Here is a 27000-nt window from a genome sequence, read left to right on the forward strand (position 1 = left end):
TTACATTGGGCAGACTTTATTTTCTGACACCGGTATCTGTGCAAAGGAATTACAGCTGCTCTGTTCTTCTCGATTGGTTACAGCTGAACTGGTTATGTGTGTGGCGATGGCCAGCATTTCCCCTCCATTATTATCTCGAGTTGCCACGCCCCTTTCTGAAGTTGGGTTTATGTTGGACTCTTTGGCGTCTGGGTCATTTAAGTGGAACATCTGGTATAGACACCTCCTAAACTGCAAATGAGACAAAAAATAATTGAAATGTAACATTTTAAGTAATAAGGTCAATCATCCTCCAGGGTTCGCTGGAGCAAGAGACAACACTGCGGCCCAATCCAACCCAATCAACAATAGTAACTAGAAGCTACTGTGCCCTTGAAATATAACTGATGATCCTCTGCCTTCCCATGAGCCTCTGCTTGTAAATTCGTCGCAATCCATAGGTGAGCAGAGTAAATTAAGTTGATGACTGTTGGCATTCACATGTCTGAAGCTAGAGGATTATATATCCTACACTGTGGTACTTCCCACCAGGTAGCGGAATAGGCATATATGTATTTTTAATCTTGTTTTTTTCCACCTAGGTCCCTAAAAGAGTTCCAACACAGTGGTTGGGGGTGCTGGCCAATTAAGAGATTTGAGGCTAATGACAAAAGTTGGCCATATAATATAAGATCTGTGCGTTTGGCAAGGTCACGATATGCCAACCCTAATTTGGGAAATTTTTGGCGAAATGATCAGATCATAATTGGTCATTATTCATATTGAAGACTGAATCAACAAATAGATGTGGACCTTAATAACCTGCACAATCTATAGTTGGCTGATTTTCGTCGGGTAGGCCCATTGGAGGGCCCCATACACAGGCAGATAAGCTGCCAAACCGGTCTGAAGGGCCCGAATCAGGGTTGTTCACCTTCAAACAACTAGTTGGTTTCAGACAGATCACCAGAAATAAAGACTTTTTGCAATTACTTTCTATTTTCTATGTGTCACTGTTTTTCCAATATTTAAGTGTAAACTGTAATTTTTCAGTTCTGGGAGGAGGGGTCGCCGACCCTATAAACTGTTCTAAATTGATACATTTAGGGGCACATTTACTTAGGGTCGAAGTAAAATCCTTCAACTTCGAATATCGAAGTCGAAGGATTTAGCGCTATTCGTTCGTTCGAACGATCGAAGGAATAATCGCTCGATCCAACGATTAAATCCTTTGAATAGACCGATTCGAAGGGTTTTAATCCATTGATCGAACAATTTTCCTTCTATCAGAAATTGGCTAGAAAGCCTATGGGGACCTTCCCCATAGGCTAACATTGTAACATCGTTAGGTTTTAGGTGGCGAAGTAGGTGGTCGAAGTTTTTTTTTAAAGAGACTGTACTTCGATTATCGAATGATCGAATAGTTGAACAATTTTTAGTTCGAATCATCCGAGTTGAAGTCGTAGTCGAAGTAGCCAATTCGATGGTCGAAGTAGCCAAAAAAATTCGAAATTCTAATCCTTCACTCGAGCTAAGTAAATGTGCCCCTATGTTGATACATTGCCTATCGAATCCCTGGGTTTCATTAGAAGCCGCTGTTAATATTGATACAATAGTTGCTAATACTCCAGAGATGCTGCTGAGAAATGTACCAACTAAATGTTGCAAAATTGTAACAGTTCAGAGTCTGCCCCTGAATTACTGAGCTGCCAGACTCACCAGAGACACGAACATTCAACTTTAAACTTAGATTTTGGAAAAACTGTAAAAAATAAATAATGGAAAGTAATTGAAAAAAGTTTCTGGGGAACAGTCTGAAAACAACTGAACTGAATAAAGTGTTTGGAAGGTGAACAACTTTAAATTTACCCATCTGTATTTGTTTTCTTATAAGGCCAGCTTAAACGTCACATCTAGTAAATTATTTCGGAAGCAGCTGATACATCAAGGTTTTTAGTTATCTGTAACCTCATGAATGAAGAGGAGTCGGGGGGGTTCTGAAAAATCTTCAGCTATAAAAGTGCAAAAAAACCTCTTTTCTAGATGATCGGAAACCAATGCCTTTGTTCTGCCTTTGCAGCATACATTAAGGCAGAGTAATTAGAGCAGGCAGAGTAATCCTTACAACACTCTTCCCAATTCCCAGTTTGTCCTGTGTTTCCCTCACCCTCACCTGTTCTTCTTCATTTTCTTAGAGAAGTGGATTGTGGGAAGGCACCATCATTCCATGACCAAATTGATAGGATTGGCCCTTGGGTTTATAGCCCGTGCCTTCCAAATTTTAGGATACAATACAGAATTATGTCACCTGCTTCTTTAACACTTTGCACAAATCAGTTAGGCTACATACCTTACTCAAATATTATTTTCTACCTTTATCTTTCAACTGTTCAACTAACAGGTTAGGCGTTAGTAACAGGAAGAGTGGTTTTTGCTCATGCAATTTTAATTTTTACATTCTCTCCAGTTTTGCATAAGTCAGCAAATAAATAGCAATGAACAAATCATTCAGCAACCGGAATTTAGTTGGCAAAAAGGATCCTAGCGATTTCAGAGAGCCTTACGTTCTACCTCTCATCCTCTTATATAACGTGTGGTCATCACTAGTGGTGGGCAAATTTATTCAGCAGGTGTGAATTCGCAGTGAATTTCCTCGTTTTGCGTCCGGTCAATACATTTTCGAAATTGCCGCGAAAATTCACCGGCGAATATTTTGATGCCGGCAACATTTCTGATGCCGGCGTTGGAATTGATGCTGAAGAAAATGAACAGGCGACCCATTGACCTTAATGCACGTCAGAATTGTCGCCGGCATCAAAATAATTTTGATGGCGGCGTCAAAATTCGCAGTTTCCAATTTTTTTGCCAAATCCCTGGTTATTGCCCCAATTCTGTATGCGTAGCTGAAAAGTCATTCCATACATTATACAAGTGGATGAGACTATGGTTCAACATGATGACAAATGCACCATTAAAGTCTGATACATTTTTATATAAATACACTTAATGGGGAAAGATTGGCCTTTGGCCTCATGCCTTTATATGATCATGGATTTCCTTGGTAACCCTTATATTTTACAATAGGGGTGGTATTTTTCACTATATTAAGGATATTAAGGGGCAGATTTAATAAGGGTCGAAGAAAATTCCATTTTTTATGGTCAAAACTGTCAAATTCGAGTAGGGGATTATCCAAACTTGATTCGAGTTTTTAAAAAAAATTCTAATTTGATTTTCAAGATTTATCATATTCTGGCCCTTTGAGAATTTAAATTTGACTATTCGCCACCTAAAAACTGCCGAATTGGTATATAAATCAATTTGGAGATGTTTGCAGAAGTTTGATCGATTCGAGTTTTCAGGTCATTTCAATTCGTTTTACAATTCGATTTTGTTAAAAAATTTCCCTGTCGAATTTCGAAATCAGTAGAATTTAAGGGAGTTTAAAAAACTCACATGAATTCAAAATTCGACCCTTGATAAATATGCCTCCACTACTTTTTTTGCATTAAGCCACTTTAAACAAAACAGGGATTGTTTGTCCATATATTGCAATATATTTAAGTTGGCCAACTACGTCAAAGTCATCCCTGGTCTGGCCAGTCCAACACTCAACTTTCATCTTATTCTTTAAGAATTCTACTGCTTCATTATACAGACTAGTGATGGGTGAATAAATTTGCCAAGCGCAAATTCACGGCAAATTTCTATGTTTCACAAAACTGCAGTGAAAATTCGCCGGCGAAAAACCTGCCAAGTCAAAACAATTTGGCCACGTGTCAGAATAGTCATGCGAAAAAAAATGGTTGCACGTCAAAATTATTCGGGCACCTATTCACTTTAATACATTTGGACAAAATAGGCACATGTATAAAAATTGTTGCGGGGGGCGTATTGACTGTTTTTCACCGTTTCCCGAATTTTGCAGGAAATTCGCAAATTTTTCAGAGAATCAAAACGGGACAAATTCGCCCATCACTAATACAGACTCATCCAGGGGATCATCACTGGGCCCCATACAACCCCAGACCCCGCCCACTCCACATCACAGTTAAAAGACCGCACAGACATCAGCACTAAAGAGTAACCCCCCCCACACACACAAGTTATAAAAAGCTGATGATCAGGGCCCCCTTATAAGTTTAAAAAAAATTGGGGCAACATAGGAATTGAACTTGTGGTTTCAGGGCTTCAACTTCACCTCCTTTCATGACTTTGGGTCTTTTCGCCGCTTCAGGACTTCAATTTTGGCTGTTTTCGTGACTTTGGGTCTTTTCGCCGCTTCGGGACTTCGACTGTTCGGCACTTCCGAATTTTCGGCTGTTCGGAATCAAAAATGGCCGCAAATCTTTGGCGCTCGGAAGGGGGGCCCGACTCTTTCAAAAGTGCAGCACTGCCGGGTCCCCCTTGATGCCCGGGCCCTGTCCCCCCCTGATGGCCGGCCCTGGACTCATCTGCTGCTTGCATTATAAGTGCAGATTTGTGGAATATACACTCCTGACTGTTCCATCGACACAGAAAGTAAAAGGGATATATTAATATTGCTGGCATATTTTCTTCATTACACAACTGCACTGGATGTAACTCAGCTGCCCTGAATTCCCAGCATATGTAATCGCACCTGTGGGATCATATATCATACCTGTTTGTTCATGTAGACATAAATAATGGGATTGTACATGGATGCCGTTTTTGCAAAGAAAGCAGGAATTGCAGATAAACGTGGATCCAGATCAATGTTGGGATGTGCGGTGGCGAGGATAGAAAAGGCTGCGTAAGGAGTCCAGCAGATAAGAAATGCCAGGATCATGATGACAACCATTCGAGTGACCTCCCTTTCTGGTTTTCTAGTAGAGCCCAATCGTCCTTGTGTATCTGACACCTGCGGAGAAACAACCTGGGGGTTATATTATACAAAGTCCTATTTATAAGGTTACTCAAGCCTTCAAAATATTTAGTGGAACCTATGTTCTTATTCCAGGCACTTCTCTATTCTCCTTAAAGTCTATTGACATTGAAGACACAAGTCTTCGAAGATGTCCTCAATATTTTGTAACATTAATAGGCTGCCTGTTAAAGCATTCTATCCCCCAGTAGCACAGTGAGAATAGCCAGTCAACATCACTTTAAAGAATGTCAAAAGGACTTCAGGTTGGATCTTCTCTCTTCAGCTGATCTCTTAGGTCTCAAAGATCTCAACGGTCAGATTGTAGCAGTTTTAGAAACCCCGACTAAACTCACAAACTCTAAAACTACGAATGACATGACATTTATTGAAAAATCTGAATAAAACAAGTATGAACGGAAAATTATGTTGAAAGATGAGCTAAAACATATGAATAACTCAAAAACCTCTAAAAGTTTGAATTCATTTAAAGTGATACCGTCACGTTCTTATGAAAATCATAGCAAAGTGTCCATATCAAGGAGTAACTGCACGCAGAATAGTTTCCACTAAAAGCTTGCCTCAAGCTGACCCTCTGATACTACTAACGGATCTTCCATGTTGCTTCAGTGACGCTGGGCTGGGGGCGGAGCGATCCTTCCATAGGCTGCAGTCCTGCTTTCATTTGTAATTAGTCTATGGAAGAATCGCGCCAGCCCAGCGTCACTGAAACAACACAGAAGATCATGTAGCAGTGTCGGGGGTTCACGTAAGGAAAATTCGTTGGGCTGGTGGCGGCTTTGGGGGGGGGTTTAGAGCACCTCCTTGATATGGACACGTTCCTATCGCTTTAAAGCAGTCCAATAGGATCAACGCAGCTCAAATTGACTTCTGTAGGACATCGACAACTTTTACCTGGTGAAGTTTTGTATTAGAGGTTTTCGTGGTTTTAACACTTAATAAATCTCAAATGTTTTGAGTTTTTTTTAATTAAACATGAGAAAACCACAAATTTTTAGAGATACATGGAATAAAATCAAAAATCGATTGTAAGTAAATGGGCCCCTAAGAAGCCCATTTATTTAAGGTTGAATTTTAGTGGTATTAGAACTCTTTGAAACCATGATTAAACTGTTTCTCTAAAACCCACAAATGCCAAGAAGTATGAAAAAAAAAACCTCTAAATAATGTGCTAAAAAACAAGGCTATCTCTAAAACCAATATGAAATTCAAGTTTTCAGACAGTTGAGAAAAAAATCTGAAAACCTCTAAAAGTCTTAATGGTTAAAAAAGGTCCAATGGGATTAGTGCAGCTCCCATTGACTTAGTACCTTGATTGCCTAGTTTTTTTTTGTGGTTTTTATACTGATAAATCTCCAATTTTTAGAGCTTCTGAAATTTTTTAAAAACTTAAATTGTTAAAAAAAAAATACCATTTGTAAAAGAAAAAAAAGGAAATCCGAATGTCTCCCATTATTTTTTTTTGGAGAAAATGTATTGGGAAAACATGTCATGTAGATCTAAATAAAGAAAGATCGCACCACTGATTAAGTTTATGTCCATGGCAACTTGTGTTGGGAATGCATACGAACCTTCCTTAGCTTCCGCATCAGTTTTCCGTAGGACACAAAAATGACCAGTAAAGGTAAAATGAAGCAGGTTGTAAGGAATGTGATGATGTAGGTTTGATCCCTCATCTCGCCCGAGTACCTGTGCCACCAAAAACAAGAAGCATTAAACAAGCACATCTCTCAGAAATGAAATAAAATGGCTCTAATAAATGGGGATATATGGAGGTCACGACTACCGCTTTTTTTTGTTTGCTTGTTACTACAATCCCCAAATTAGAGTCCTGCGCGGAACCAATTTGTTAAACCCGACTTACCTGCTTGGACCCACTACCCTACCCGCAAATACCTTATCTGCAACCTGATCCGTGACCCGCTGACCATCAAGAAACAGGAAGTGCTATCAGGAAGGGACATCATTAGAAGTAGGCGTGATCAGAAAAAAGGGAGTAAAACAGGAAGTGCTCATTGTAATATGGAAGTGACATCATTAGAAGTAGGCGTGAACAGAAAAAACTATAGAGAAGACCCTCGACCCAACCTGCACCCCGCAAACCCAGAGAACCACCGACCCGTGTCTATACCCGCTCCCAAAACTTCTACCTGCAACCCACAGGGTACCGCAAGTTTTTGCGGGTCCCCTACCCGCTGCAGGACTCTTCCCCCAACATTTAAAGCAACTCTAGCTGCAAAGTACAATATAATTATAGTGTGCCTTTTGTTGTTATTATTCCATGTGCTAGTGGGTCCCAGATTAACCTGGAAATGTAAGTTCTATCATATCCACACTCAGGTCTCTGACTGCCAACCTTGTAGAACGAACAATCAACATCTGTCGACTGGTTATAGGTTCCAGAAATTCTTACACATTCCAGCAGAATAGTGATTATTCCAGGGAATATCTATGGTGGCATATGGCAGATTTATGTAGGGAGGGGGTTTCGGGATATATAGCCTATAGAATCCTAGCACTAGCTCTATTTGACTGATTTACCCCCTCTGTCCTGCTTCCATTGTCTAATTTGGTCTAAGAGTATCATAGCAATTCAAGAAGGCTGTGATAATGAAGGTGGTGACCCAAAAATCTTTGAATAAAGGGAGCTAATTCAGGACTCAAACTGCCAGCAGAGTTGCCAGCACACTCATGGGAAAAAGGAGAAACAAAGCAAAGGGTAAATAAATATACATTCACATAGATTTCTATTTTACATATACAAAGGCAAAAAAGAGAATGACCTTAAATTACCCTTTAAAGGAGAATACAGTATATTTATTTATATTCTCCTTCTCTTTTTGGGTGGTATATCAAAGCAAGCCAGGCTGTGCATGAGAAGAAGGAAAGCTATAATATTTTTTTTATATAATATGTTTTTGTAGTTTTTTACATTGTTGTTTTGTGGTCCCACCTATATATTATGCATAATACATTTCTCTGATTTTACATTTTCCTGGATTTTACTCCATTTCTTTCTGGTCCCCTGAAAAAATGTAAAATGGGGTTTCTACTGTATAAAGTGGTGAGCTTATAATTAAAGTGGACCTGTCTAGCAGACATAAAAAGCTGTATAATAAACGTTCTTTTCAAATTAAACATGAAATCCAAATAATTTTTTTTATTAAAGCATTCGTAGCTGTTGTAATCTCATTCTAAATTCTCAGCTGTCAATTAAATATTATCTGCCCCTCCTAGACATAGAGGCGGGGCAAGCAATTACTTTCACTTTCCATTCAGCACTTCCTAGATGTCACTGCTCTCCCCACATTCCCCAGTTCTCTTCACCATTTAATTGTGTAGCCAGTGCATGGGGATGGACATCAGGTCCCCCATTCTGGTGCACTAACAAGATTCTAAGATGATACAAAACTTGCCTTAATAACAGTGTCCACAAAATGGCTCCTGCCTGCTTGCTGTAATTATAATTTCCAAACTGATTGAAACAAAATTCAAATAATTTATATAGTGTAATTAAAGTTCATTTTGCTTAACTAACATGATAAAATAGGATTTGGAATATTTTTTTGGGTGATGGATCCCCTTTAAGCCCACGTCTAGGCATAATATGATTCCTTCGTATCATTGAGATGGGTCATCCCATTATAAAACTTTATGTTGTAGAATGCCTAATTCTAAGCAACTTTTCAGTTGGTCTTCAAGGAGAAGGAAAGGTTAAAACTAAGTAAGCCTTATCAGAAAGGTCCATCTAAATACACCAGTAAACCCCCAAAGTAATGTTGCTCTGAGTTCCCTGTCAAAAGAAACACTGCATTTCTTTCCTTCTATTGTGTACTCATGGGCTTCTGTATCAGACTTCCTGCCTTCAGCTTAAACCTCATTGCCCTGGGCAAGAGCATGCTCAGTTTGCTCCTCTTCCCCCGCCCCTCCCTTCTCTACTGTAATCTGAGCCCAGAGCAGGGAGAGACTCAGGCAGGAAGTGATGTCACACCACATTAATACTGCAGCTCCTATTCTAAACAAACAGAGAGTTTCTAGAGTTTTTTACTCAGGTATGGTAAAACATTCTACAGAATAAATACAGTATAGCATTCTATCTTGCACTATTGCAGCTAATCTATTGGCAATAAAATGCCTCCGTAGCTTTCCTTCTCCTTTCAGTTGAACTGAAGAAGCTGCTCGGATGAGTTGTGAAATGTCTTCATTGATTACTCAGCAAGTCCAGTTGTTTTTAGATTTACCTATACTAGATATATCACCTAGGGGCAGATTCACTAAGGGTCGAATTTCGAAGTTAAAAATACTTCGAAATTCGACCCTTGAATTGAAATCCTTCGACTTCGAATATCGAAGTCGAAGGATTTAGCGCTAATCCTGCGATCGATCGATCGAAGGATTTTTCGTTCGATCGAACGATTAAATCCTTCGAATCGAACGATTCGAACGATTTTAATCCAACGATCGAAGGAAAATCCTTCAATCAAAAAAAGGTTAGCAAGCCTATGGGGACCTTCCCCATAGGCTAACATTGACTTCGGTAGGTTTTATCTGCCGAAGTAGGGGGTCGAAGTTTTTTTTAAAGGGAAAGTACTTCGACTATCGAATGGTCGAATAGTCGAACGATTTTTACTTCGAATCGTTCGATTTCGTTCGAATTCGAACGAATTTAACCAATTCCATGGTCGAAGTACCCAAAAAATACTTCGAAATTCGAATTTTTTTCATTCGAATCCTTCACTCAAAGTTAGTGAATCTGCCCCTTAGAGTGTCAGCGAAAAGCAGCATGGAATAATCAGCCAGTGAATACTCTCAGCAGCAAAATGTTTCTTTAATTTCTCCCTATTTACAAGATTCTATGGAAAAATCATATCAAACATTTCACCTCTGAAAGTACCAGCATCTCAAACGGCATCTCAAATAGTTCAAGTTTAAAAGAAAAAGCCGTTTTTTGACGATAAGGGAGAATTATTGATGAAGGTTACATTTTTAAAACGCCGAAAGGAGCAGTTTGCCAAAACAAATAGTTCCCCGTAAAAGAGGCACAACAATGAAACATTAATACACTTGGATAAAAACTATACAAGTAATACTGGAGAGGAGATGTGGTGGGAAATCCAATATATTAACCTTCTATTGCAAGAAAACAGATTCATATATATATATATATATATATATATATATATATATATATATATATATATATATATATATATATATATATATACCGTATATACATGACTCCTGTTCTTTCAGGTACTTACCCACGAGTCACGGCAATATGTTTGATACAAAGTGTGGCTCTATGCATCCCAACAAAATACTCCCTTTTTGCTCTTATGTAAAAAAAAATTGAAGCCAGAGTGTGCTCCATTTACCCAGTGCAAAAAGTACTAAACAAACACTAAAGTGCAACACTGTGCATAAGGGTGCAAGATTTAAGGCCCCCATACACGGGTCGATAAAGATAAAATCTGTCGACAGACTGAGTCGGCAGCTTATTGGGCAATGTGTGGGGCAATCCGACGGGCCGAAAGTTGGCCAGATCTCAATCTGGGCAGGTTAAAAAATCCCGTCGGATTGCAGCCGCATCTATGCATGTATGTGGTCCACTTCACTGTGAGCATATCGAGGAGAGATCCTCTCGTTTGGTGACATCTCTACGTCTATGGCCTCCTTTAGCCTTTAATAAAGTGAAGTCCAAAATCTGGGTCACCTTTATTCCTGCCCAAAAGGACTCTGGGACGCAAGGATCTTCTACATTGCTGGACCTCTTCAGAGGTCCACTAGTTTATCCCAATCCTTTGTAAACCTTCTGGCTGGAGAATGAAGGACAAAGGACCCTAATAGCCTTGGCGTAGGGTGGTCCTTTGTCCTTCATTCTCCAGCCAAAAGGCTTACGAGGGATTGGGATAAACTAGTGGACCTCTGAAGAGGTCCAGCAATGTAATTCTCTGGACGAGTCAAGGTTTCATGGGGGAAGGAGCCTGCATGTTAAAGTGATGGATTCTGGGACTTACTTCTTCTGTTTCCATGGTGGGCAGTGCACTGATACTAAGAAAAGCAGAAGGACTTTAAGTCCTAGAACTTCAGCATAAAACAATCCCTTGGTGTCATCAAGTCCAGCAACATGTAAAGTATAACTTTTATTGGCTAATATAGTAGATTATAAAATGCTAACTTTTTGGACTACTGTAGTCCCTGTTTAGACAGGGAACAACAACAAACAAGGTGCAGGTATGGAACCTGTTATCCAGAATGCTCTGGACTCAATATGGGATCTTTCCATAATTTGGATCTCCATACCTGAAGTCTACTAAAAAGCATATAAGCTTTGCCTCCTAAAAGGATTAATTGTATCTTAGTTTGGATCAAGTACAAGCTACTGTTTTATCATTACAGAGAAAAAGGAAATATGTTTTTAACTTATTCGATTAAAATAAAGTCTATGGAAAATGGCCATCCTGTAATTTCAAAGCTTTCTGGATAACAGGTTTCCGGATAACTGATCCCATAACTGTATAAGAATTTCTGATACCAAGAGCAGTTACCAAGTCTATCCAGGACCCTAGGGTTAGATTTATCAAAATCTATGGAACCTTCTAATGTTTTCTCACTTAGAGGTATATTTATCAAAGAGTGAAGTTAATCGTGAAGTTCCGCCACTAGAGTGAAATTCCGCCACTCTCCATTCATTTCTATGGGGTTTTTATAGGTGTATTTATCAAAGGGTGAATTTTCACTTTCACCCATTGATAAATACGCCTTTCAAAGTCCCATAGAAATGAATGGAGAGCTGCGGAATTTCACTCTTTGAAAAATTTACCCCTTGTCCTCTAAAGGGGTTATTTATCAAAGGTCGAGTTTGTGAAGTTTTTTTATACCTCGATTAAACTCACGACTCAAATGTTTTCTAATTTCTGACAAAAAATTGTATGGAAAAAAAACCGAATCAATGAATTTGGGGTGAAAACCCCAAACACTCAAATTTATCGAGTTTTCAGTGAAAAAAAACCCCGAATCGCTCAAATTAATCGAGTTTTCGATTAATCGGAAAAAAACCCCAAACATCATGAAGGCTACAAACTTCTTCAAATGCCTCAAGAGACCAATTACTTCTACATGACTTTGACAGGTATTAACACGAGTATTTTCGGAGTCAAGCAATTTCCAGTTTTGCAGTATAATAAATCTCGGGGGGAAAATAGTTTTATTTAAAAAAAAAAAAAGATTTGTTTTTTTGTTTTTTTAACTCAAAAAATTTTAGTTTTCACTGTACCCACTACCCTCGAAAACTTGAATATTTTGGGAAAAAGACAACGCAACCTTTAAAAAAATAACCCCCTATATGTGTACAAGTGTTTTGTGCTCTTTCCTGATAAGAAAATACCCCTGTTTCACCCAAACTTCATCCGTATCATGATAAATGACATTTTCTTTCATTATCCCAAAAAAAAATGGGTTGGCAATAAAACATTGCCTTTTAAAGCAACTGATTATAAATTTCAACAACCATTAAGCAGTTAAAAGGAAGTAACGGAATAGCCGGTCACTTTTTCCCTCTAACAACAGAAGTCACCAAAACAAAATGAAATTAGAATAAGTGCTTCAGATTGCATGTTTATCCTTCTGTCTTGTGCAGGCAAATTGCTGTTTGGTCCCCAGGAACATTGCTAAGTATTCTGACAGAGCTGTCAGGTTTAAGTAAAAAAGATGAAAAAGGTTTTATTTGCGTATTATTTACATGTTATTGTCCCTATTCAGAGGCAAATTGTTATTTCTGACACAATGCACGTACGTCCTTTATAAACAATGCTGATAGAATTTAGGAATGGAATATGTTGACCGTTATGCTTATAAAACAGACAGTAATGCTCCGGTTTGTACGCAGAATTTCTTAAATATCCAGCCCCATTGAACTTATCATCCAGGCCACAAGAAAAGTACACAAGCTTCAAACCCTATGGTGTTCTTCTATGAGTGATGTCGCTTCTTTTTAAAGGAATAGTTGACCTTAAAGTTAACTTTTAGGGGCAGATTTACTAAGCTCGAATGAAGGATTCGAATGTAAAAAACTTTGAATTTCGAAGTGTTTTTTGGGCTACTTCGACCATCGAATGGGCGACTTCGACCTTCGACTACGACTATCGAAGGATTCGAACTAAAAATCGTTCGACTATTCGACTATTCGATAGTCAAAGTACTGTCTCTTTAAAAAAAAATTCGACCCCCTACTTCGGCAGCTAAAAGCTACCGAAGTCAATGTTAGCCTATGGGGAAGGTCCCCATAGGCTTGCCTAAGTTTTTTTGATTGAAGGATATTCCTTCGATCGTTGGATTAAAATCCTTCGAATCGTTCGATTCGAAGGATTTAATCGTTCGATCGAAGGAATAATCCTTCGATCGTTCGATCGCATGATTTCCGCTAAATCGTTCGACTTCGATATTCGAAGTCGAACGATTTTAGTTCCTAGTCGAATATCGAGGGTTAATTAACCCTCGATATTCGACCCTTCATACATCTGCCCCTTAGTGTGTTATCGAATGGCTAATTCTAAGCAACTTGAAATGGCTTCATTTTTTCTTTCTTATAGTTTTTGAATTATTTGCCTTCTTCTGACTCTTTATAGCTTTCAAATGACCCCATCTAAAAAACAAATTCTCTGTAAGGCTATAAATTTAGGGGCCCATTTACTGAGCTCGAGTGAAGGAATAGAGGAAAAATACTTTGAATTTCGAATGTTTTTTTTTTTGGCTACTTCGACCATTGAATGGGCTACTTCGACCTTCGACTACGACTTCAAATCGAACGATTCGAACTAAAAATCGTTCGACTATTCGACCATTTGATAGTCTAAGTACTGTCTCTTTAAGAAAAAACTTCGACCCCCTAGTTCGCCACCTAAAAGCTACCGAGGTCAATGTTAGCCTATGGGGAAGGTCCCCATAGGCTTCCGAAGCATTTTTTGGTCGAACAAAAATCGTTCCATCGATGGATTAAAATCCTTCAAACCGAACGATTTTTCGTTTAATCGTTCGATCGAACGAATAGCGCTAAATCCTTCGACTTCGATTTTGAACCTTCCCCATAGGCTAACATTGACCTCGGTAGCTTTTAGGTGGCGAACTACGGGGTCAAAGTTTTTTCTTAAAGAGACAGTACTTCAACTATCAAATGGTCGAATAGTCGAACGATTTTTAGTTCGAATCATTCGATTCAAAGTCGTAGTCAATGGACGAAGCAGCCAAAAAAAAACATTTGAAATTCGAAGTTTTTTTCCTCTATTCCTTCACTCGAGCTAAGTAAATGGGCCCCTTAGTGTTTTTTTTAATAAAAATCCAAAAATATCTCATTATTTTCTGAAAGTTACTCCGACCAAATCCACATGGGTTTTTCCCCTTATTTATCAATACATTTTCCTGAAAAACTCATGAAAAAATTCTGTGACTTTTTGGATTTGTTGCCAAAAAAAGCGACTTTTTAGTTTCTGACGCATGAAAACCACAAAATCTTTGGATTAACTCCCTTATTGTTATTGCTACTTTTTATTACTCATCTTTCTTTTCAGGCCTCTCCCTATTCCTATTCCTATTCCAGTTTATTATTCAAATCAATGCATGGTAGCTAGGATCATCTGGACCCTAGCAACAAAGTTGCTGAAATTGCAAACTGGAGAGCTGCTGAATAAAAAGCCAAATTAGTCAAAAACCACAAATAATAAAAAAATAAAACAAATTGCAAATTGTATCAGAATCTCACTCTCTACATCATAAAAAAGTTAATTTCAAGGTGAACAACCCCTTTAAGGTTGGACTTGAAATTGAAAATGAATCGAAAACCCATGGGGCATACGAGACGAGACAAGTTGGTGATTCTGAGAAGTTATTGTTGAAGGTCACGGTGTCAGTGACCCCCTCTATGCACTTCCTGTATTCATATAACCCTAAGGCTGATGACTCAGTTGAGCCAAATGGGTGGTATAATTGGTCTAAAATGCATATATCTTAGAAACAGAACATTAATGTAAATCACAAAAGTGCTCAGAGACACACCCAGAGTACATCTACAGCAATCAGTATTTTGGGTTTAGATCTCCTTTAAGACCTGCACTTTGTGTACCTGCTTAAATGGACATCAAAACATGCTTTACCCTAATTTGCAAAGAATCAACATTGTTTTGCACAATAGGTGAATGATTGCGGGTTATTACACCCTTAATACAGGATCTGTTATCCAGAATGCTCTGGACCTGGGGCTTTCCGGATAAGGGGTCTTTCCGTAATTTGGATCTTCATGTCTTTAGTCTACTAAAAATCCTGTAAACATTAAAGAAACCCAATAGGCTGGTTTAGGGATTAATTAAATCTTAGTTTGGATCAACTATTCAGTACTGTTTTATTATTACAGGGGAGAAAGAAGAAAATTTTGGATTATTTGATTATAATGGAGTCTATAGAAGACTTTTTGTAATTCTGAGCTTTCTGGATAACGGATCCCATACCTGTACTAAATCCTTTTTAAAGAATCAGTTCAGTGTAAAAATAAAAACTGAGTAAATAGATAGGCTGTGCAAAATAAAAAATGTTTCTAATATATTAATTAGACAAAAATGTAATGTATAAAGGCTGGAGTGACTGGATGTCTAACATAATAGCCAGAACACTACTTCCTGCTTTGCAGCTCTCTAACTCTGAGTTAGTCAGTGACTATAAGGGGGGCCACATGGTACATTTCTGTTCAGTGAGTTTGCAATTGATCCTCAGCATTCAGCTCAGATTCAAAAGCAACAGATATGACCCATGTGCCCCCCCCTCAAGTCACTGATTGGTTACTGCCTTGTAGCCAATCAGTGGAAACCAAGAGAGCTGAAAAGCAGGAAGTAGTGTTCTGGTTATTATGTTACACATCCAGTCACTCCAATAAGTAACCTTATTAGAAACATTTTTTATTTTGCACAGCCTATCTATTTACCCAGTTTTTATTTGTATACTGAACTGTTCCTTTAATGTAGTTTTAGTGGCAATGGATGTTATAGTGACTTCCCAGGGGCAGGTGTTCAGTTAAGTCTCTACTACTTTGAAAAGCTTTTTTATAAGGGCTTCCTGAACGCCTGCATATAAAGTTGGATGTGATGACTTGAAGAGCATTAAGAAAGGACGTCTATTGACGTGCAATGTAATCTCTGACGGTGCAATTTAGAGATTTTCCACTCGTACCATCTCACCATTTGCCCTAACAATCACAGAGTGTCCCCAAAGACACTTGCATTCTAATGTATGTGTATATAAAGTAAATAATCAAACTTAGTGATGGGCCAATGGGCATCAAAACATTTTTTGCCGTTGTCAACAATTCTGACGCCATCGAAATTTCAGACAATTGCGACGCCTTTAAAGGAGAATTCAACCTAGGCGCAAAAATGGTCAGGTGGAGCAGAGAGAGCCGGCAGAGGATAATGGAGCTCCAACTGACAGGTGGAAGTTAGTCAGTGGGGAACAGAAACAGAGAATGGACAGGTGGGATGGAGGGAGCAAGGGGAAAGAGACAGACAGATTGAGCAAGGGGAAAGAGATGGACAGGAGGGAGCAGAGGGGAAAGAGATGAACAGGGGGGAGCAAGGGGAAAGAGACGGATAAGAGGGAGTAAGGGGAAAGAGATGGACAGGAGGGAGCAGAGAGGAAAGAAATGGACAGGGGGAGCAAGGGAAAAGAGATGGATAGGAGGGAGTAAGGGGAAAGAGACGGATAAGAGGGAGCAAGGGGAAAGAGACGGACCGGAGGGAGTGACGGGAAAGAAACAGACAGGAGGGAGCAAGGGGAAAGAGACAGACAGGAGGGAGCAAGGGGAAAGAGACAGACAAGAGGGAGCAAGGGGAAAGAGACGGATAAGAGGGAGCAAGGGGAAAGAGACAGACAGGAGGGAGCAAGGGGAAAGAGACGGACAGGAGGGATCAAAGGGAAAGAAACAGACAGGAGGGAGCAAGGGGAAAGAGACAGACAAGAGGGAGCAAGGGGAAAGAGATGGATAGGAGGGAGCAAAGGGAAAGAAACAGACAGGAGGGATCACAGGAGAAAGAGACTGACAGGAAGGATTACAGGGGAAAGAGATGGACAGGAGGGAGCAGAGGGGGAAAGAGACGGATGGGAGGGAGCAGAGGGGAACAGATGGGAGGGAAAATGATAACAGAGGGGAGGGCACGGGAGAGAGTTTGCTGAAGACAAACACATAGAACTGTAGACTACACAGAAAAATGTTCCCCTATTAAAATGCAATCGCTTATGCCCCTGAAGAAGCCAGTGGGTGACTTGCTCCCACTCAGTCCCTACGTAGATAGGTAGAAATCACTGGGGGCTGAATGGAAGGGAGGTTGAGGGTGGTGGATGAGGATTTTGTTGGTCTAATTGAATCTATAATCGACTGCCACATTTTCTAAAGGTCACTGTTGTGTAATTATCAGTCCACCAGGAGAGAGAACTTGGAGGGTGGGCGAAATACTCCTATGTTGCCTGTCTAAGCCTTTGTTTAGATACTACCACTGAACATGCGGCTAGGAGAGTTATAGTCCAACACCCTCTTGTAATCAGTGTTACTATCTAGCTACTTTTGAACAACTTAATTGTGGCTAAAAGACTAATCACACCACCTGTCCACTCTATGTGTTTTTAACTATGTGTTTTTTATGGACATTGCCCAACACTACTCACAAAGGCTGTTTGTGGTGAATTGTATGTTATAGGGCAGTGTATCTTTTAAGTAATTAAAATTAAAGGTTATATTTTAACATATTTCATGTGTTCATGAGCTGAACTGGTTATCTGGAGGTCAATCTGAAGCTGATGCATTGGCAACATTACATGTAGCCACAGAGGGCCTTAATTGTTATATGGTTGTCCTATTAAAGTCACTGCAAGTCACTTCAGCGTTATGTGACCTGTATCAAAGCACATGGCCTTAATCTGTAGAAATGACATTAATGTGGACATTATCCACTATATAATCCTGCAATGTAATCAGATCTGTGCAACATGTGTCTACTCTAAACAGAAATGTGGTGGTTAAATAACAGAGTTGTATCATTGAGAAAGCAAGACTCCGTGTCTGATGAATATCAAAATGCATGCATACAGTATATTACATTTAATTGCATTAGTAGATCGCCCTGTAAAACAACATGCAACGACTGCCAGTGTCTGTGGGATCAACATGACATTATTATAAATAGATATAGACTCAGGGGGATACGCCTTGCTTGTTGGTAATATATCGCTCATTTAATGGGAAAAATACACACGTCAGCAATAAAATGAATGGAAGAAATGAAGCAATTGTTGCAGTATATCAAGGATTGTTGCTTATTGTCTCTCTTTGTAAAAATATCACTTCTAAATGAAATGGTGGGATAAAGCAGGTTTCTTCATTTTAAGGCTAACGTCACAAGGGACCCTTTGTACCTTTTGTTCCAGGAGCCAGTGAGTGCAAAGACTATAAATGGCCAGACGGACTCCTCTTTCAATAGCAATTACGTTTCCCAGTAACTTTAAAACCATTGACATCTCGTAATGAATGGATATTGGAAAGTTGTTTAGAATGACATTTCCTTTCATTAGGCTTCTGGGTGGAGTTGGGTGGAATGAATTAAATATAGGTTTAGCCTATTTATCCAACAGCAATTATTTGTTTTATGCATTTAGGTTTCTTGATGAGAAATTGACAAGAACAATAGTTATAGATTCTTCCTCCATCTTTATCGTTAGCCCCAAAGGAATGGAGGGTCGCCCTAAAACTCCTTACTACTTAGGTCAACTATATCCATTATTTCTCTAACCCATGTACACATCTATGGATTACACATTCAAACTGTTATAGATTTTAGATTAATTTTTGCTTTTCTGTCTGCTTCCTCTTAAAACAAAATTAAATAAGCAAACGTTAAACATGTTACACATATAAGGAGGAAGGTTGCGATCTTATGGATTGCACATTCAATCTGTTATAGATTTCAGAATCATTTTTGCTTTTCTGACTGCTTACTCTTAATACTTCAGAGATGCTGCAGCTGAAGAAGAGCTAAGGTTACGGATCGGCTGTTTGAAAGTATCAAAGGGAACTGATGAAACAGGAGCTCCCGTGTGCCGTCAATGGATCCATTTGTTTATCCATGAATATATCCGTGGAGTTGGATAAATAGTAAGCTCCCGATATCAATGGGTTGCTACCTACTGATTAAAAAGGTTACAGTAAATGTTCAACAAGAGAGGAACAGCTGGTGGTTGTTTGGGTTGATTCAAAAATTCAGAAAAACTCTGTTATAGTAAAAGTTGGGCGACCTTAAAGCCCAAGTCTTTGCATTTTATGGTCATTCCTGGCCAACTACACAACCATCTGTCTGAATGTTGTCCCCGCAGCAACCAGTTTGGCCAATTGCACCAAAGACGATTGGCCAAAGGAAAAACAGAGCAACACATGGATGACCAGAGTTTACTGAGACACTGGTTAGTATGGAATTCACATTCCAACACTTGCCTTTAACAACCCAGCCAATCAGCAAGTGAATCCACAAGATTAGCACATTCTGATCATTCACGTTTGTGTAAAAATGCTGGTCATTTTATTTTTGGGATGCCAATTAATGGCATCATGTCTGCCAGACTCTACTGTCCTACCATATTCCATGCTCAAGGCATAACCATGGCATATATGTTCTGCTATATTAATGAATGCGCTTATAGAGCCACTATTTCTTAAGGTTATATGGGCTTATCTAATGCACTATTAAGAACTGTATGTATTTATTTTTGGCAGAAAAGACACATGCCTCTGTTGCAAAAGTGAGGGGGCACTGGGCATGTACCTCCTCCATCTGCCTACCCCTTTTCTAGGCCCCGTCCCCTCACTTGCTTGTCTTGGCCCAGCTCTGAGTATTACTATGAGCTGACTAAGGTTTGATCTATGGAAGGTGTGTTTCCTCTCTGCAAGCCTCAAGTAGGGAAATCATGGCTGTGTCCTGCCTTATACCATACCTGAGCTATACTCCAAACAACAAAAGCTGCAGATCTTCCATGAGAGATCTTCCATCAGGTCTTCTAGCTATCTAATTAAAAGCATATTCTGATCACCATGCTCGGAGATCTTACTGTATCTGAAACCCACTGTAGTCTTGACTTCAGGAGTTATAGCCCAGTGCTCTTTTTTTATCTTTTTCTCAGGGGATCCAGATTAAGCCAGGGAGTCAAATTTGTAGTTCAATGCTGGGTTTAGAATTAGTTCCATATGTCATTTTAATTGCTATTGACTGTTGTTGAAACCTTAATGTATTAAAGGGGATTACATAGGCCAACTGTAAAGATTACCTTCCTTACCCAGGTTCCTTTATATAGCCATGCAGAGGAAAAAAACGCCACTATCAAATTATAGGAGGTGCCGTTTGATGAAAATGGAATATTTTGAGCAATATCAAAATATTTAAAACATGGGATAACTTTTCTTTCTATAAGAGAGATATTATCTTGTAATTATCCCATAGGAACTCGGTAAATTAGTCATAATCTTAATAATATATAATATTATTAACAAGTACAGTGATGTTGCAGTAGGGAGGCTACTTAGGGGGAACAGGGAGGGCTCACACCCTCAATCCCAAGGCACGTGCTTACTTACTTGTGGCTTCAGTGGTGGTTGGGGTGGTGGAGTTGGAAACATGCAGCACGTAGTCTAGTTTCTCCAATGAATAAGTAATAAGCAGAACCTTTTCTAATTTAAGTCTATTGATGCTGAATAATGGCTTAATTGCCCCAAAAAGGTTCAGAGGCTCCAGAATGGCCTCCAAAATAATTCTATTTGACATGGACATCGCTCACTTCCCTATTGTTGTTTATTTGTAATCAGAACCAGCAGCTGGTTTGAGTTGAGAGCTTATGCCCACAAATTGCTGACTATTATCTACTGCCTATGGGTTATTTTGAACAACAACATCCTCAGTACCTATGTTATAATGTGCAAATCATTCCATTCGTCATTATAAATGCAGTATACCCTGCCGCTGAATACCTGGGCATTTTTATAAATAATTAATAATATCATAACTCTAGCAATAGCAATCATGTCTATAGAGTGGTCTCCCTTCCCTTTAAAGCATGGAGCAAATGTATGATACATGACTGATACCATAGAGCTCAGCATATGGATTCTCCATTACCATAAAGGTCCTGTGCTTTAGAAATACTTTCACAAGAAGCCTCCTAAGATCTAATGTAGTTGGCCGATGTTCCTTGCCACCTGCACTATGTTGATTGGACTGATATAGATAAATTACAGCCTGTCTGTGTATTTGGAATATAAAGTAGAAGGAGAGACCCTATATAATGTGGGGTAGGGAGATAGTATAAGAACCAGGAGTATCATTTTCTCTGCTGTAGAAGTCCATTAAAGTGTAGGGTTTGATGGCAGATAAAATAATCTTTTCATCTGTCTGTTCTGTGCCACATTTAGAACTTGATCCTTTCCAGCCTCTTACTGCTGACAGTGCCTTACATCCTATCAGGGCTTATTTATTGTCCCTCATGTACGAGCTGTTTCATGAAGAAGCACTTCAGTGTTTCCCCCTGGGTCTTCTGACGTCCAAACCCAGTGGCTGACCTCTTGTTCCAAGGTCCTGCTCACTCAGGGACATGCCTCCTTCTCTGTGTATTCACCATTCTTTGTTGAATTATTTATTGCCATTGAACAATCCCTTTGCATGTGCTGCCAGCATAGCATGTCTCTTTTGTTGTTGCTGGAAATATCTACTGGCCTAAGGATATGACATTTCTGTTACCATGTGGTCCAATGATTTAAATTCGCAGGGTATGTATCACTTATAGGATCCTGATAATGAAGAAGTCTGGAAATACTTATTTGGTTGTCGGGTGGTTACAGTTCAGCATATTGGCACAATGCCAGCCAACAAATGCTGAGGTTTAAGCTTGGGCTAAAGTAAGATAAGGCGGCATATTTATCATAGAGTGAAAATAGTTTGGCACAGTTCGCCAGAAGGGATGTCCATAACTCTTTGTTCACTTGTATAGAACTTTTCTGTCTTTTCTATCAAATACAGAATTATTCCCCTAAAACATCCTATGCAGTGGAATAGAAAGAGGCCAACATCCCATACGGAGAATTGCACCAAACCCTATTTTCACCCTTTTATAAATATGCCCCACTGTGTTTACCAGTCTTGGGCAACTGGACCCCCTCCAGATGTTGTTGACTTGAACTTTCAATCAGGGTCGGACTTAGCCAGCGGGAAAAAAACCCAGTGGGCCCCCCAACCCAGACCCACACTCTGCCGATGGCTCTAGGCACTGATCACTGACGTGTAGGGGGATCAAGCTGGGGAGCAAAGCTGGTGTAAAGGGTATGCAGGGTTAATTCCTTTGGGGCAGGGGGCCATGTGGGGGGCCCCTGAGACGAAACCCCCGGTTGGCCCTAGACCCCCAGTCTGACTCTGCTTTCAATACCCCCTTCAACAATCTGTGGGGGCTGCTGGAAGTTATAGTCTACCACAACCTAGTCCCAGGTTCCCTGCTGCCCACACTCCCAGCACAGAGGTGGAAAGGGGTCACAAAAAGAAAAGGGATCGCAGGATACAAGCAGGGGAGGGGGTCATGGGTCCTTAGTGGGCTTTTCTGCCTTTGGATGTCCTTACAGGATCCCCAAAATGTACAGAGAGTCTCCAATTACACTTTATGGAATACATTATATAATATATAACAGTGACATTTCCCTGCTTCCGAATGTACCTTCAGAATAAGCTGTGGAATACTCCCAGCCTCTATGGCTATGATAGCCTCTAATGATGCCTCTAATCACATTTTTGCCCAAGCTAAGCACTTACCAGTTGGGTTCACAGGTGGTGCCAATCTTACTCGTAGTGTAGCTGCTCCAGCCCATGGTCGGTGGGATTGTCCACACAAAAGAGAAGACCCACACAAAGATAATGGCAAAAGCTGAGTGTTTGCCCTGAAGGCGCAGATTGCCCAGAGGTCTACAGATTACTACGTATCTCTCAAAAGCCAGGACTGACAGAGACCACAGAGCCACAATCCCTTGGAAGGTAAAGAGAAACAAAATACACATCACGTTAATACACTGAATAGACAACTGTCTGAGAACTGTCCATGGTGTACACTACTGGTTCTACTCAGCTTGGTGCAACTGTAGCTAATATTGCACAATGAAAGGCATTCTATGATCACTCTGGAGCAGGGGTCCCCAAACTTTTTTAACCTGTGAGTCACATTCAAATGTTAAAAGAGTTGGGGAGCAACACAAGCATGAAGAAAGTACCAAATATGGGCTCTGATTGGCCATTTGATAGCTCCTATGTGGACTGGCAGCCTACAGGAGACTCTGTTTGGCAATACACCTGGAATTAATGCAGCCAAAACTCAAAAAAAGGAATTCAGAAATAAGCACCTGCTTTGAGGGCACTGGGAGCAACATCCAAGGGGTTGGTGAGTAATACGGTATGTTCCTCACTGGTTGGGGATCACTGCTCTAGAGGGTTAATAAGCGCAATAGTGTACTGGTTTGCTAACATCAAGTTTTAGTCATTTTAATGCCTGAATAGGGAAGTCTCCTTCCTTTAAATCCCAAAGCAGCAGTTCTGTCATCCTTTATGGATGAGACTCTAGGGGTTTTATTTACTAAACTTCAAATTTATCTCTAGTGAATCTGACCCGTTTCTCTTCAGCGAAAATCCACGAAACAGCGAAAATTTGGCAAAATGCATTGAAGTCTATGGGCGACAACATTTTTTTGATGAGCGACAATTTTTTTCTCTCAGAGTCTTTGGGCGTCATTTTTGCGGGAACACTTAGCTAAAAATTTCGCTCATTGTTATTTATCTGATTAAGTAATTATTTAACCTTACTTATTTGACCTTATTTATGAAAAACACTCGATTTAATCAGATCGGGAAAAAACCTGTTAAAATAGAGTGAAAACCTGAATTGTATGATTTTTTCCAACTTTTTTCCAAAATCGCTAAATTTTTGGGGGGTTTTTGCCCGAAAACCCCCAAATTGTTTATAGTTTTGGGCTAAACCCGACGCAAACCATGATAACTTCAAATTGAGATATGTGCCCCTCCCATTGATTTATACAGGACCTCTACAGGTCTGAGATGTTGGATTTATGGATTCTGACTTTTTGCAGCATTGGGTATAATAAATACAAATATAACAAATTCAAGGTTTTTTTTTTCCGTGAAAAATTCCAGTTTTTCCCCAAAAAGCTAATAGATAAAGTTGAGGTTTAGTAAATAACCCCCTAGGTATCTCAAAGAGAACAGTCAGACCACAGTGGTCCAAGTTCCCTTCTGAAACCCACTGCTGCGGGACTTCAAGTCTTTATTCCTTCAGCGTATTTACTGGCAGTATGGGCTGCAGCAAGTCGCAGCTGAGATAAGACAGCTCAGCAAGGCTAAGGGAACAACCTCACTGTAGTTGTAAAGTATGCCAGTCTATGAAAACATTTATATTTAGCAGTCTAGCGCTTATTACAAGTGCATACCAGTGAACTGGAGGGAGTCAATAGTGCAGCAATAATTAAATACATCATTTTTATCTAAAAGGGCATTTAGATAAACGCGTAAATACGCAATTAACTCAGTAGAAGAACTGATATTGCATGATGAAAGAAAATGCTGTTCTAAGCCCCTTTCCAATATACATTCATTAAAGGTTTTCAACAGCTTTAAAGCAGTGTCTGTCTGTCTGTCTGTCTGCCTCTCGATATTCTCTGGGTCTGACTCTTGAAACAATGTAACCAGATGGAGGACTTGATTCTTCTATAATTTGCTTCCTTATATGTATTATGTCTATTACAGGTATGGCATCTGTTATCTGGAAACCCGTTGTCCAGAAAGCTCTGAATTACAGAAAGGCTGTCTCCCGTAGACTCCATATTATCCAAATAATCCAAATTTTACAAGCCTTTTTCTCTGTAATAATAAAACAGTAACTTGTACTTGACCCTAATTAAGATATAACTAATCCTTATTGGAGACAAAACCAGCCTATTGGGTTTATTTAAAGTTTATATGATATTCTAGAAGACTCAAAGTATGAAGATGCAAATTATGGAAAGATCTGTTATCCGGAAAACCCCAGGTCCCGAGCATTTTGGATAACAGGTCCCATACCTGTACATGTATTCTGCCTTATATATTTTGTTTGTCTAAGTTTAAAACCAATTAAAATATTAGGAAAAGAAAACAAAGCAACCGGAGTCAGTTCTCCTCCAGGTCTGTCCATCAAGCTGGCTTGCACCATTGTTTCAGGACTTAGAACCAGCCAGTGCAGAGACAATAAACAGCCAATCAAGTTAAAACCACTGTATTTAAATGATAAATTGCTTAGATTAACATTTTCTTGCACTACATCAAAAATAGATTTTGGGTGGAGGATCCCTTTAAGGTACAGTATGTGAACTAACATGCATTGTATATAAACGTGCCTTTCATTCAGCCTTCCTTCTGCATCTGAAACCCCCTCCCTCCCGGAAATATTGCAATGTCAGGGATAACACACATACTCTCTCCGACCATAGACATTCACTGTGCCGTCACTTACAGAGCAGCATGGATCACAGTCGTTATGTTTAAAATACCATAATTAGCAAAGTCATTAAAAAGTCCTTTATTCTGAGCTAAAGTTCTAGATATCAGCCCAGGTGAAACAGGTGGATTTGTTGCCCCTTGTCTTATCCCCCTTTGCTTTAGTGTCAGTGCCCTACTGGTAGGTCCTAAAGTTCTGTGGTTGGACTACATCTCCCAGCATGCTTTAACCCCTCCACTATAGATGCTGGGAGTTGTAGTCTAGCCACATCCAGGGAATCGAAGTTATATCATTCAGGGAAAAAAAAGTTCTTTCCATACAATAACAGAAAAGCACAGCGTAATTGTTTCCTGCGTTGAAATGTAGCCTTTTTATGGTTCATTATTCAAGTTTGCTGTTAGGAAGTGACAGTTCCCAGTATAATTAGTGACTAAACACTTGTTTTAGCTAATGATACAATGCAATGCTTTCTTTCTTATAAACTGAATCCCAACTGTAACTAGGACCGGACGTTTTCACTGGAATCACTTAAAAAAAACAAATTATGGTAATTAATATCTTTGCATGTTGATAAGCTGCTATCATGGAAGACGTCAATGAAAAGCTGATAAAAACTTCCCAACGTACATCTTTATATATTTATATAAATCATTGCCGGAGACACCACAGCATACTGAGCAGATTCAGCCAATAGGAGTTTTCTCTAAATGACAGATCAGTAACATGCAAACGAGCCTTACCAAAAAAAGTAACTGCGAATCCTTCGAGGACGCAAGCCCAGGATCCCAAATAAAAATAGCCCCTGCTATTGGTGGCAATGCTAATGGTGCCGCCGATGATGGACACCAGGAAGTCCGCCATGGACAGGTTGACGATGATATAATTCAGAGGTTGCCTCAGCTGCTTGAATTTGACCGTAACAAGGATGACAATAAAGTTTTCAGAAATCGACAGTGACGTTACCACAAACATGAGGGCGGCCAATAGCTGGAAGTTCCAAGGTTCGATGGTCTTCAGGGGTTCGTTAAAGGGATTCCACTCTGTGGAACCTTCGGTGGTGGCCAGAAGAGACTCGTTGGTTGGCATGATGACTGTGGGCAATCCCAATATTGAGTAAATTGGACTCAAAGCTTGGTAGATACTGAGTTCATCGGATGTTCTTCCAATGCAAATAAGTTGTCTTCAGATGCGTCTCTCATGTTGCTTCAAATTGGCAAGAAATAAAAGTAAGCCAAGGCAGGTGTCCCTCTAAATGCAAAGTGGAGGAAGATGTTCCTAGTAAAGTGTAAGCTGATGTACAGTATCTCCTAGTACATGTGCCATTGATCCATGCATGTGTGTGTCAGTCCAATAGCTTTGCTAACACCGGAGACATTCCCCTAGTGTTTCCCCCCACCCACCCTTCTCTTTAACTGACAGCAGCCGTGTAGGAAACATCAGCAGGCATTTCTCTTTTGTACAAGAGTAGGCTGGGGACCCTCCCTAACAGAACAGAGGGGGAAATAAAGAGAGTTAAGCAA

At 39.7% G+C, this 27000-nt stretch overlaps 1 protein-coding gene across 1 annotated transcript; it reads right to left on the minus strand.

The window, feature by feature from the left end:
- On the minus strand, positions 1 to 26566 carry LOC100335021 (VA opsin). The gene is given in 5 exon segments (NM_001171892.1): positions 1 to 231; positions 4622 to 4861; positions 6457 to 6574; positions 22756 to 22966; positions 26221 to 26566. Coding segments are annotated over 5 exon segments (1146 nt in total).
- Positions 26567 to 27000: the final 434 nt, after the last annotated feature.

The sequence above is a fragment of the Xenopus laevis genome, chromosome 7L (genome assembly GCF_017654675.1).
Source record: "Xenopus laevis strain J_2021 chromosome 7L, Xenopus_laevis_v10.1, whole genome shotgun sequence".
Lineage (NCBI taxonomy): Eukaryota > Metazoa > Chordata > Amphibia > Anura > Pipidae > Xenopus > Xenopus laevis.